This window comes from Mytilus trossulus, unplaced genomic scaffold (assembly GCF_036588685.1).
Source record: "Mytilus trossulus isolate FHL-02 unplaced genomic scaffold, PNRI_Mtr1.1.1.hap1 h1tg000220l__unscaffolded, whole genome shotgun sequence".
NCBI classification, from domain to species: Eukaryota; Metazoa; Mollusca; class Bivalvia; order Mytilida; family Mytilidae; genus Mytilus; species Mytilus trossulus.
The window spans coordinates 671,060-684,236 of NW_026963313.1; the positions used below are offsets into that span (position 1 = coordinate 671,060).

At 33.4% G+C, this 13,177-nt stretch overlaps 1 protein-coding gene across 1 annotated transcript; it reads right to left on the minus strand.

The window, feature by feature from the left end:
- Positions 1 to 2,330: 2,330 nt before the first annotated feature.
- Positions 2,331 to 3,866, minus strand: LOC134701122 (uncharacterized). Its single transcript, XM_063562265.1, has one exon. It carries the CDS (start codon positions 3,864 to 3,866, stop codon positions 2,331 to 2,333), a length of 1,536 nt encoding a protein of 511 aa, XP_063418335.1.
- Between the last annotated feature and the right edge of the window lie 9,311 nt (positions 3,867 to 13,177).

Sequence of the window (13,177 nt, forward strand, 5' to 3'; positions counted from 1 at the left end):
TACCAAAATATAATTTTGGTAACTTTGATAACTTTTTACACCACTGGGTCGATGCCACTGCTGGTGGACTCATCCTCGAGGTTTTTGCCAGCCAAATAGTCAGCACTTCGGTGTTGACATGAATTTCAAGTATGTGATCATTTATAAATAATCTGTCTAATTTTTTCAAAACACTAAGAATTTTCTTATCCAAGGCATAAATAACCTAAATAATAATAATAATAATGACAATTTATAGAGCGCCCTATATAAAAAATAAAAATTACTCTAAGGCGCTGTACATTAAGCATAATAATAAAAACAAATCAAAGACAAAAACATAAAACATATACTGTGTTAGATTCAAGTACTAACATAAAAAAATAAAATAAAAATGCCTACCATAATATAAAAGGTCCATTCAAAAGAAACATTGTAAAACAACAAATTAAAAAATAAATAGCAATCTAGGTTAAAAACATGCAAAACAAGCAAAAATCACAAATAAGATGCATTAAAAGTTTATACAAAACTACATAAACTAGTAAAAACCCGTAAAAGAGAAAGGAAAAAGTCTGATTAAAAAGTAATGCGATAAAAGTGAGTTTTTAGCTTGGATTTAAAACACCCAAGGACTTGCATTGTCTTAAACCGTTCGGGAGATTATTCCAAAGAGATGCCGCTGCCCAATCGAATTGTCTTTCACCGTACGTCTTTGTCCGCACTTTTGGAACGGTAAGTAGTTTAGTTGTGCTTGAACGCAGAGATCGGTTTGGTACGTGCAAATTGACTAGTTCCCGAATGTACGCAGGACCAATGCCATTCAAAGCGCAGTACACATAAGTTAGTATTTTGAATTGTGGTCTGTATTGGACGGGTAACCAATGTAAATCGGCAAGTATCGGCGTAATATGTTCATGTTTTCTTGTCCTGGTGATAAGACGAGCTGCTGTATTTTGTACCTTTTGTAATCTGTTCATCGTAGTTTTGTTAATACCGTTCAGCAGAATATTCCCATAATCAAGTCTGGATGTAACTAGACTGTTCACTAGTGTCTTGCAAGCAGATGTTGTTATATAGCTGCGAATACGCCCAATGTTACTGATGTGAAAATGACAAGATTTTACTATGGCAGAAACTTGCCGTTCCATCGTAAGGTGTTGATCAAAGTATACACCTAGGTTTTTCACGCAGGATACACTATTTATCACTGTATTGCCGACTTTGAGTTGGAGATTTGGTACACTTGCCTTCAGATGCTTCGGTGTGAAAATGATAAGTTCGGTTTTATCTTGATTAAGTTTGAGCATATTTGTTGACATCCATGAACTAATGTCGGAAAGGCACAATTCAAGTTTAGAAAAATAATTCTCCCAGTTGTCTATCGGCTTGATAACCATGTACACTTGTGTATCGTCCGCATAGCAGTGATATGTCATGTCATGACGACGGCATATTTCACCTATTGGCTTCGAGAAAAGACAGTACAATTTCGGGCCCAGCACGGAACCTTGTGGAACACCGAATGTAAGATGACATTTCTTTGATGTAGTTGTTCCAATTACAACACGCTGATGTCTATCTGTCAGATACGACTTAATCCATTCGAGAGCGCAACCAGTTATACCATACGTAAACGACAGACGTTCCAGGAGAATTCTGTGATCTATGACATCGAATGCAGCGGAAAGGTCCAGAAGCACTAATACCACTGATGAATGTTTGTCTAAAGCTGCATTTATATCATGATGTACTCTAGCTAATGCTGTTTCAGTTGAATGGCGTGGTCTGTATGCTGACTGGAGTGGATCACACAATGAGTTAGAGTCCAAATGAACATCAAGTCTCTTATCAACTACCTTTTCTAGAGTTTTTGAAATAAAAGGTAAATTTGACACCGGTCTGTAGTTTTTGTAAATTTCAGAATCAAGTCCCGGTTTTTTCAGAAGGGGTCTCACAAGAGCCTGTTTGAAACCTGACGGCACGATTTTCTCGTCGAATGATGCATTCACGATATCTGAAATTAGTGGCACGACAACTTCGGAACACTGTTTCAAGAGGTTCGACGGAATCGGATCAAGCTCGCAGGACTTGTTAGGTGCCTTTTGTATGATAGTTCGAATCTCATCATTGGTTGTGTGTTTAAATGACAACAAAGGTGTACCAGTGAATTCAACATCAGCCTGTAAAAATGCAATGTTGTCACCCTTCACTACGTTTTGGTCTCTTAGTCCATCTCTTATTGTGACGACCTTATTGACGAAGAAATCAGCAAAAGAGTTTGACAGTTCTAAATCCGAAGATGAACTTGGCAACGGGGTTTGTTGTTGTTTACCCATTAGATGTTTTGTTTATAGTTTGAATAACTGTTTGTGGTCATTTCCACAATTCTCAATTTTAGAAGAGTAATAAGTTTCCTTGGCGATATATAACAATTTACCAACAGTTTTACATTTTTCCTTGAAAATTTGATGATGAACTTCCAATTTCGAATCCCGCCATTTTCTCTCCGCTTTTCGTTTATCTCTTTTGGCAGCCTTAATATCGTCTGAATACCATTCTGTATTAGGTCTTAAAACAACTGATTTGATCGTGACTGGGGCATGTTTATCAAAGATATTGGTTAAATTATCTTCATAACGTTCGACTAGTTGCTCTACAGAACTATCTATTCCAGAACATGAAAAAGAATCTACAATGTCCTTCTTAAGTTCCGTCATGTCGATCTCTTTACATTTTCTCAAAGAAATATCTTTGCGCATACTCTTTGGTTTCTGGCATGCTAACGTTGCATGAACAGAAAAATGGTCACATACTAAATTACCTTGCGCATCACTGATGTTCGGGCGCTTAACGTTTGGAACTCCGTTTAGTATCTGACTGTCTTTGTTCGTTATAAGAAGGTCTAATATATGCCCACGTTCGTGCGTGGCATCTTTGACATGTTGTGTAAGGTTACGATCTTCAAGACTCTGATAGAAGCGTAATGCGTCTGGATCGCTGAGATTATCTAGGTGGAAATTGAAATCTCCGGTGAAAAGAACGTTATGCGTGGGTACTAGTATAGTATTTTGATCAAGGTATGATTCCCATTCCTCAAAGAAAAGAGTATTGCGCAAACCATTAGATTTAGATGGTGGGGGTCTGTATATTACACAAAGACGAATATTCAGATCCTCATAATGTACAGTGAACTCCATATGCTCAAAGTGAGTAAAATGTTTTTCGTGTACGTTCAATCGTTTTATGCCAATACCCCCTTTGAACAAAAGTGCAATTCCACCGCCTCGACGATTATTACGACTGTGATGCATTATGTTGTATCCAGATGGTACTAGGTCTTGAATAACACCTTCATCAATGTCAGAACCAAGCCATGATTCCGTGATAGCCAGAATATCTAAATCGTGAGAAGTCACAAAATCACAAATTGATAGAGCCTTGTTTTTAACAGATCTGCAGTTTAGAGTGGCAAACAACATGCTACTTTTAGGATACTTTTTGATATTGGGAATGATATTCACTGATGCAAGTGTTATTGGCCGATCAGAATTATCAGAATTTCTTTCCATGTATGCCCCAACAGGCCTGTTACCTACACATGTCATGATATTACTTGTTGACTCTGTATCAGTAAGTGTGCTTAATATCATATGATTAGTGTCGCATTTGTTCAGATTTACGATGTTATTAAAGTTTATGCCTCTTTGACTATATTTATTTACCTTGGGGTATCTATTACATCTCAGAGATGGAATTTGTCTTATCACATGCGTTCCTGCCCGTGTACCTCGTCTGGTCCGACGTGATGATGTGGCGAGTAACGATCGTCCCATACAGCTTAATGGCTGAGTGATCACCGATGTTATTGTTTTCAACAATGTCATGATTAATTATCAAGCTGATTCACAATAAATGTTTATCAAAATCTACAATTTAGTTCATATGTAGTAGTAGATTATAAATCCGCAAAAAGTTTCACTAATTTGAATATTAATTCACACAAATTGCAATAATAAATTCACTGTAATGGGAGCAGCCACTGAGCGCTAACCACTACTCCTACTACATCTAAGCCGTATTGGAAAACGTTTCGGATTTTTTTTTATCCTCAATGCTCTTTAATTTTGTACCTGTTGGCTTTGTAACTATTTTGATTTGCGCGTCAATGATGATTCTTGTGTAGTAGACAAAACGCGCATCTGGCGTTTTAAAGTATAATGCTGGTACCTTTGATAACTGTTAACACTAATGAGTCGATGCCACTGCTGGTGATCGTTTTGTCCCCGATGGTATTACCAACCCAGTAGTCAGCACTTCGGAGTTGACATGAATTTCAATTATGTGGTAATTTTTATTAATGTCCTGTTTTTTTTTAAACTAAGGATTTTCTTGTCCAAAAAAAAGAAGTAAAAACACAAAAATACTGAACTCCGAGGAAAATTCAAAAAAGAAAAGTCCAAAATCAAGTGGCAAAATTAATAGTTCAAACACATCAAACGAATGGATAACAACTGTCATATTCCTTTCTTGGAACAGAAAATGGAAGATTGAACATGATTTTAAAGCTAGCTAAACCTCTCACTTATATGACAGTCGCATCAAATTCCAAGGCATATATTACCTTAGCCGTATTGGGCATTTCTTTTCGGATTTTTTATCCTCAATGCTCTTCAACTTTATACTTTTAACTACATTTGTATTTTGATATTAGCGTTACTGATTGTTCCACACATAACAGTCGGAAACCAGGTTGAAATAGAACAAAATCGAAGCTCTTTATTAGAGAAGGCGATAAATGTTTACTGTATTGTTTACTATAGTGACAAAATTTTTAAAAGTTAATAGAAACAAACAAAATTGCAATTTTCTTCTCAATTACGTAGTGTTTTATTTAAAAAAATACCATTTGCATAAGTTTTCAATTTATCTAGTTCATAGTTAAGCAGAAGAAATAGATATCAAGTCGACAACATGGGTATTTTTTAAGTTGGATGACAAAAATGCATAACTTCCGATTTTTTTGAAAAAAATACCACGGACGGAAAACTTATCACTCTATTAGTTCAGTCATTTTCGTGTCTGCCCTTCCATTATTTGACTGAATAAAAAAAATCTTGAAAATGGGTAACAATTGTATCGAAAAAAGAAAATCGAGTACACCTTTTTATGTTAGGGCGTGTTTGGGTTGAGTATTTTGTCTTGATATCGTACAAAGTAAGAATATTTCATACATCGTCTCGCTTCAGATTCTATCATTTTTATATATTAAAGTTACAGGTTGACGTTATAACACAAAAAAAATCACTCTACTAAAAGATGAAATATATGGGTCAAGTGAAATACCTATCTAATGAGTCACAAAAACAGAGAAGGTGTGTTCGAATAGCTATTTTTTACTTAAAGTCCTTGACGACAGTCTTTCAAGTTGGATGATGAAAATGCATATTTTCGAAAAATTCTAATTTTTTGTGTGTGATAACTAGAGTTTAAAGTCTTCCTACACTAAAACAATATAGTCTACCCTACCACGAAATATTTAATTAGAATTTTTTTAAATGTTTATGAATTTTCGAAAATTCCACTTGACAACCGATCAGACAATAGTTTTAAGTTGAATCAATGCAGACAAGATTGTTAACTGATGCTCATTAGCTAGTTGATACATTTGTCTTTAAAAATACAACTGACATATAAGGATCGTAGTGGTGCAATGCGGATAAATTTATCGGTTTCCAAGAGCAAAATTGGTAGCCCGTCATCCCTACAATGGCTTCCGTTTCTACGATTGTGAAAACTGGCGTAATGGTCCGAGTACACAATTATTTCGTAGTGCATTTCTTTTAGACAATAAATGAAAATTAAAAAAATCCCACCTGCGCTTTCTCAATAATATTTTTACAGTGTGTTGTACTACTTTTGGGACAAATTATATCAAAATTATAGAAAACTTCATCAGCGCTAACTCAAAATATGGACAATTGTATGTTGAGGGGGTCTTGAAATCTTTTGACAGCTTCCGAAGTGCTAATTTTTTACCTTTTTCAGCTGGACCTAATCACTACTTTACATTAATATTTATGACCCAAATTTTTTTACAGTGTCATTTCATCCCCCAACTTGCAATATGAGGCATAAAACATGGAGAAATAAATTTGGAAGGGGTATAACAAACATTGGCAAGTAACACACTGTCCACACTAAGGACTATATTCGTGGACAACGAAAATCAAAGGACGATAACTGTGTACTCGGACCTAATAGGATATAAAAAGTTGACCAATCTTAATAAAACTTGGTATGACTTAAGCTTAATATATTATAAGACTGCTAACAAAGTTTCATAGCAACAGGATATATATTAAAGACAATATGATTAATTCTATATTCAACTTTGCGTGTTAAATTTAGACGTTAAAATTGAGAAATTTCAACTATCAACATTTGGGGCTTTTATAATTGAAATATTGCAAAAAAAATACTTTTAAAATGTATTAATATATAATATATTATGTATTTAAAGCAATAGAATACTCATTTGATATATCAGACTTAGCATAATTTTTCAAAAGTCAAATTTATGTGAGCCTGTGTCTAAAAATGGAGGTTTTTTTAATGAAGGACGATAACTGTGTACTCGGACCTAATGGGGAGATAATTTTGACGAAGTAGGATCCTGACTGATAAAGCATCGCAACAAGACAAAACAACTCACAGAAAGTTAAAATCTACATTTACGAATCATCTGTTTAATAATGCAACTATCTATCTATCTATCTATCTTTATGATTGCCAATTATATTGATGTTAGTAATACAGCCGATTGGTATGAAGGCCAGTCTTTGTAAAAAAACGTTGTTAAGCATTGATTTTAAAAATGTACATGTATATACTTGTCAAATAATTAACACACAAACTAGCTCTTTTTTATTTATCGGACAAGACCGAAAATTTGATATATGATCTTAAAGGATTATGAGGCTTACTTCATACAGGAACTTCGTAGGAAGAAAGATAAGAAGTTACAATATATTTTAACTCTACTTTCCGCTATATACATGATTATGATATAGATGACGTTCTTTCAGTAAATAATTCAAAAGTTGGTGAATATGTTGAACGCATCTATCCCATCAATTTCCAGATAAAGGATACAACAGATACAGTTAAGTCGGCCTCATATCTTGACTTACATCTAGAAATTCACAATGAGGGTCGGTTGAAAACAAAACTTTACGACAAAAGAGATGAGGTCAGCTTTCAATTGTGGACTTTCCATTTCTAAGTAGCTACATTCCAGCAGCACCTGCATACGGGGTATATATCTCTCAACGTATCTTGGACGATAATCCGTGCTTTTGGCATGTGTGAGAGGTGTAATTATGGGGTGTTTGTTACAAACACATCCGCTAACTTGAAAGTTGAAAGCTTGAAACGTATTCAATGTGCCCTATCTAAAACTTATCTGTAGCGTTTTCAACGCGCTTGTAGCGTATGTATTACGTGCGTGTAGTGTACAAGGTTACGCTTAGCAAACGCTTGAGCTGAATTAAAATGTTTATGCTGCATAAACATGTCTTGCAGTTATAGCGTTTGCTAAGCGTATACCTTTGCATTTCGAAGTACTACAAACTTATGCAAAGCGCGTTTAACGCTTGCTCAGCGTTGCTCTGGCGTGCAACTAACGTATACGGAGTTTGTCAATTTTCTCTGTACGTCTGGTGCACTGTGGTCTTTACAATAATGTGTGAAGCCGGTATTATAACACCTTGGTTTCCTCTTATAAGCATATATATATTTGCACACGTATAAAAATTGCGATTTTTATCCAACGCAATCATAGGTTTGAACGTAGTTTTCAATTAAGACTCGTTTATATTTTTTCGTTTGGGCTTGTATTATATTTTCCCTCCGGTTTATATGATCCGTTCATCCTATATTGACTCTTAAAATTCAAGAGTTTATCTAAAAATGAGGGTACTTCTAAAAATGAGGGTACTTCTAAAAATGAGGCTACTTTTTATATGGCCTTCCAAATACCGTTTCGATCCCTAACATCACTGAAGAGACATTTATTGTCAAAATCCGGATCTGGTGTACTAAAAACATATTTCAACCGTATATTTGTGGCATATCATCGTGGCCACAAGGTAAAATTTCTTTTTCTGTTTAGTTTTAAATTTATATTAAGATCCATTTTGTTACATCTTGTGATCAATCTTATTTGGCAATCGCCAATGGCAGTCAGCAGGGTTATAGAACATCAGTTGTTCGACCTGTAAGTCAAATGTGTTTTGTTTAAATATACTTTTTCACTTTTTTGGTCTTTTGGAAAATGTTGTTTGTGCTGTTTTTAGACCCTTCTACAACGAAACCTGTTTTACATGCACACGTATAAAAATTGCGGGTTTTATCCAACGCAATCATAGGTTTGAACGTAGTTTTCAATTTAGACTCGTTTATATTTTTTCGGTTGGGCTTTTATCATATTTTCCCTCCGGTTTATATGATCCATTCATCATATATTGACCCTTAAAATTAAATTTTTTGCAAGAGTTTATCTAAAAATGAGTGTACTTCTTAAAATGAGGGTCTTGTGATCAATCTTATTTAGCAATCGCCAATGGCAGTTCGACCTGTTATACAAATGCGTTTTGTTTAAATATACTTTTTCACTTTTTTGGTATTTTGGAAAATGTTGTTTGTGCTGTTTTTAGACCCTTCTACAACGAAACCTGTTTTACATGCACACGTATAAAAATTGCGGGTTTTATCCAACGCAATCATAGGTTTGAACGTAGTTTTCAATTTAGACTCATTTATATTTTTTCGGTTGGGCTTTTATCATATTTTCCCTCCGGTTTATATGATCCGTTCATCCTATATTGACCTTTAGAATTGAAGAGTTTATCTAAAAATGAGGGTACTTCTAAAAATGAGTCTTCTTTCTATATGACCTTCCAAATACCGTTTCGATCCCTATCATCACTGAAGAGACATTTATTGTCGAAATCCGGATCTGGTGTACTAAAAACATATTGACACCGTATCTTTGTGGCATAACATCGTGGCCACAAGTTAAAATTTCTTTTTCTGTTTAGTATAAAATTTATATTAACATCCATTTTGTTACGTTTTGTGATCAATCTTATTTGGCAATCGCCAATGGCAGTCAGCAGGGTTATAGAACATCAGTTGTTCGACCTGTTAGTCAAATGCGTTTTGTTTAAATATATTTTTTCACTTTTTTGGTCTTTTGGAAAATGTTGTTTGTGCTGTTTTTAGACCCTTCTACAACGAAACTTGTTTTACATGCACACGTATGAAAATTGCGGGTTTTATCCAACGCAATCATAGGTTTGAACGTAGTTTTTAATTTGGACTCGTTTATATATATATATATATATATATAAGTTTAAAAATTGATCAAATTCTTCAAAAAACATTTGTTGTTTAAAATGAGTACCTTGCGTCTGGCGTACTAAATTTTAATCCTGGTAACTTTGATAGCTATTTACTACTTTTTGTATTTGTTCTGATTGTGTTTCAAATATTTTAAAATATGTTACTGGGTTTAATGATATTTTATTATATTTCTATGGATACAAATCTATAAAACGGCAAGTTTTTTAGAAAGCTTTTACTTGTATGATATTACGTTTAGTACTGCTGTGTAAAGACATGATACATAATACATCTTTACACACTGGATTAATTCAGTTCTTTAGTTTAATATTATACATTCAAATATTTTGTTGTCAATTATTATTGCGAGTCCTATTTACATACAGATATCAATGTGTGTATTAAAAGGAGATTCACTGTTTCTCAAATTGTTTGGTAGTGCAGATGAACAAATCTTAATAATGTAAAACTATGTATAGAAGTGTGTGTTTACGGTCATTGAAGTTGTAGATTCACGTGAACACAAAACATTTAATCAAATTTGTGTTTTTGGCTAAACTTGGATACTATGGATGAACTATGGATGAACGCTAGTTAGTGATATTAATAATATTATTGAGTCATTACAAATATATTTGTCTCCTGCCTGCTTACGGAGACAATATGTTAAACAGGTAGGTGAAATTATTTGTTTTTATTCTTAAATTTACCATAGATGACTTGTATTTCAGTATGAATTTTACCAACTTAAATTAGAAGATTTCAACAGTTTATATATAAAAAAAATTGTCTTATTTTTTTCCGTTTTATTCGAATTATTGTCATTGTTCAGTTCCTATGATGACGCAGCTGATTCCCAGAGAGTAAACTTTTTTTTTATTATTATTATGTTTGACATTGTTCTGTAAATATATAGAGAAGATTTTGAGAATAATTAAAGAAATGCCTTCCTATATAAAAGTTAAAATACATCTTTACATAAAACCTCATAACACAAATATCATCAACAAACATTTTTATTGGAAGTAAACTATACATACACAAAGAAAAAAGTAAAATGTTATTGTCGTGATTGAGGGTCGTTAAATTATTTATACTTTTATTTCAAAATGAAGAGGACATTTTTCTCTTTTCTTTCTACTTAAACAACAAATTGTTCTCTTTTTTTTTTTACTTAATATGTTTCCCTATAATTTTTTTCTTGGCGTTTTGTTTGTGCAATATTGACCTATATGTATAATTCTCTAATCTGTTCACCCCATCAATACCCTCAGATAATAGTTTCACAGTATTAAAAGTGTTTTGTGTAATGAGGTCAGTATACCAACATACATGTTGATATGAAAAGAAAATTGTAAAGAAAGACAGATACATACATATTTTGTATTAATTCTTCTTATGACCACTGCACATTAGTGCACGGAACTTAAATCGTCATGACGCAGAAGTAGTTAGGCGTGTTATACCCTACATTTATACACACTCATGAATTTGTCATATTTCATTTTAGCTCACCTGGCCAAGAGGGCTAACCGAGCTTTTCACATCACTTGGCATCCTTCGCCCGTCATCGTCCTTTTTGAATTTCAACGGCTTCTCTGAAACTACATCCTAATTGAACCAAACTTGGCCCGAATCATCCTCGGTCATCAATAAAGGTGGCCGTCATGGTTAAAAACGAAAATTGGGGTGAATTGAAGTTTTTGGCTTAATTCTCTGAAACTAAAGCATGTACAAAAAGCTCGTAGCAGGTCAAGATCTGTGCGTTCTGAAATTTTTAGATTTATCAGACAACACGTTGTTGGGTTGCTGTCCTTGTAAAGGTATTTTTACCAAACAATTTTAGGTTTTTGGTTTTCAACAAGAATATAATTAAAGATAGAGATAAATTGTAGTTTTTCTTTTGATTTTTAGGCAAACATGTATTTTGAACCTTATGAGAAATGGTTGCCATTAAAACAACTTTCCGATAGAGACTAAATGACACACCAATTAACAATTACATGTCAACTTATGACTTTCAACAGCAAAACCTATACCGCATAGTCAGATATAAAATTACCAAACAAACGAAAACCATTGAATTACAGGGACAGACACATACATACAGAATGTGTCGGGGTTAAATATGTTAGCTGGATCCCAACTGTCCCCTTAACCTGGTACATTGGTGAAACAGTACAACAACAAAAACGAACTATACACATCAGTCGAAAAAGGCAAAACTCGTCAGATGGATACAAACAGAAATACATCTAACAAAACCCTTGATCTTTTTTCTCGACTTTTGAGTTTGACTATCAATTTGCTATCCTTCAGCTTTTTTTGGTGAACAGATCACCAAAGAATATTTTTGGAATAAGATACATATTCTTATCATCACCATGATAAAATGCAGGATATTTTCCTAAATTATGTAAATTTAACTACAACGAATGTATTCCAAAGAATATGAGTAAGAAAGAAACTGATAACTGGATCTTTCAACTGAAGAGGAAATAATTGTTAATTTGTTTTTTCCCATGTAATGTAGTTTTATAACAGAAAATACTTATCCTTTGGCTGTTGTTTGATTGAGATTAGAAAGAAAACCACTTGAAACACACTTATTTGAAATCAGTCAGTACCGAAGGACGGAAATGTTATATTTGTTTTAAGTGTTTATAAAAATGAATGACAGAAATAGAATTCAATAATAATACCATAAAAAGTCTAAAATTTAAAAGGACATAATTATATTTTAACTTACATGTTTAACAAAACAGAAACTTTATATATAAATGAAGAACTATTGCGATAGTTGTAACAGTAATTCCATACCCGCCCACGATAGAATAAAGTTGGGCATTATGTATTCTATTCTGTGCGTCTGACCGTAGGTCTTCACATTTTTAGGTTAAGTTTTTGTTTCATTTATGTTATCAAGAAAACACATCATTTATGACAACTTGAACTGTTTATATTATGCCGCAGAATACGGTTTTATATCCTGATTACACAGTTAAAGCGTTTCGGACGCAATAAATTATTACACGTGTTATTTTTTATTTTTTACATCACTTGGTCAATACCTTTCAGTCCCTGAGGATATCATCAGTTCAGTAGCCAGTGTTTTGGTACTGACATGATTGAACAAATTTTACTAATTTAAAATTTGTCCGTTTATCAATTTAAGTTAATAATGAAACAAAGGTTTCAACTCCCTCAGGCAAAGTTGGATTTAGATAAATTTGGCTATTTATGTTAGGTATTTTTTACATATAACTCTTCGACGACTTCTGGTACTTATACATCTTCGAATTTCAAATGTTTGGCTTTGAGCGTTCCTGATTAAGGTAAGTCCAGAAAAACGTGTTGTGTTCCATAATTTTTTTACTGAACATACACATGCGATTAATATATTCTAACAATTCTATATTCTCAGATTAAAATAATCTGGTTGAAACAAAATATCACAACAACTTGAAACGTAGTCAGTGTGACGTTACCTTTTAGCTTACAAAAAAGATTACTCTACATTACATGTATTATTAGTTCATGAAATAATCAAACCTAGGTTGATGGCAGGCACCCTTTTATTTGCATGTCATATAGATATGGGGACGCACATAAAAAAGGAAAAAATCTATAAAAAGAGAAATTCTAACAGTGGCAAACATTTCATATTGTTAAACGTTATGCCTCTAACAAAAGATCAATTAGACCAGATCTTAACATAAGGTCAATATGGCTGAAATCTTAAGTCGACTCCTTACAAGACTAATTTCCGATTATGACGATTTAAACAAGTTTT

Coding starts and splice junctions, on each gene's coding strand:
- LOC134701122 (XM_063562265.1), bottom strand. CDS start 3,866: ATGACATTGTTGAAAACAATAACATCGGTGATCACTCAGCCATTAAGC.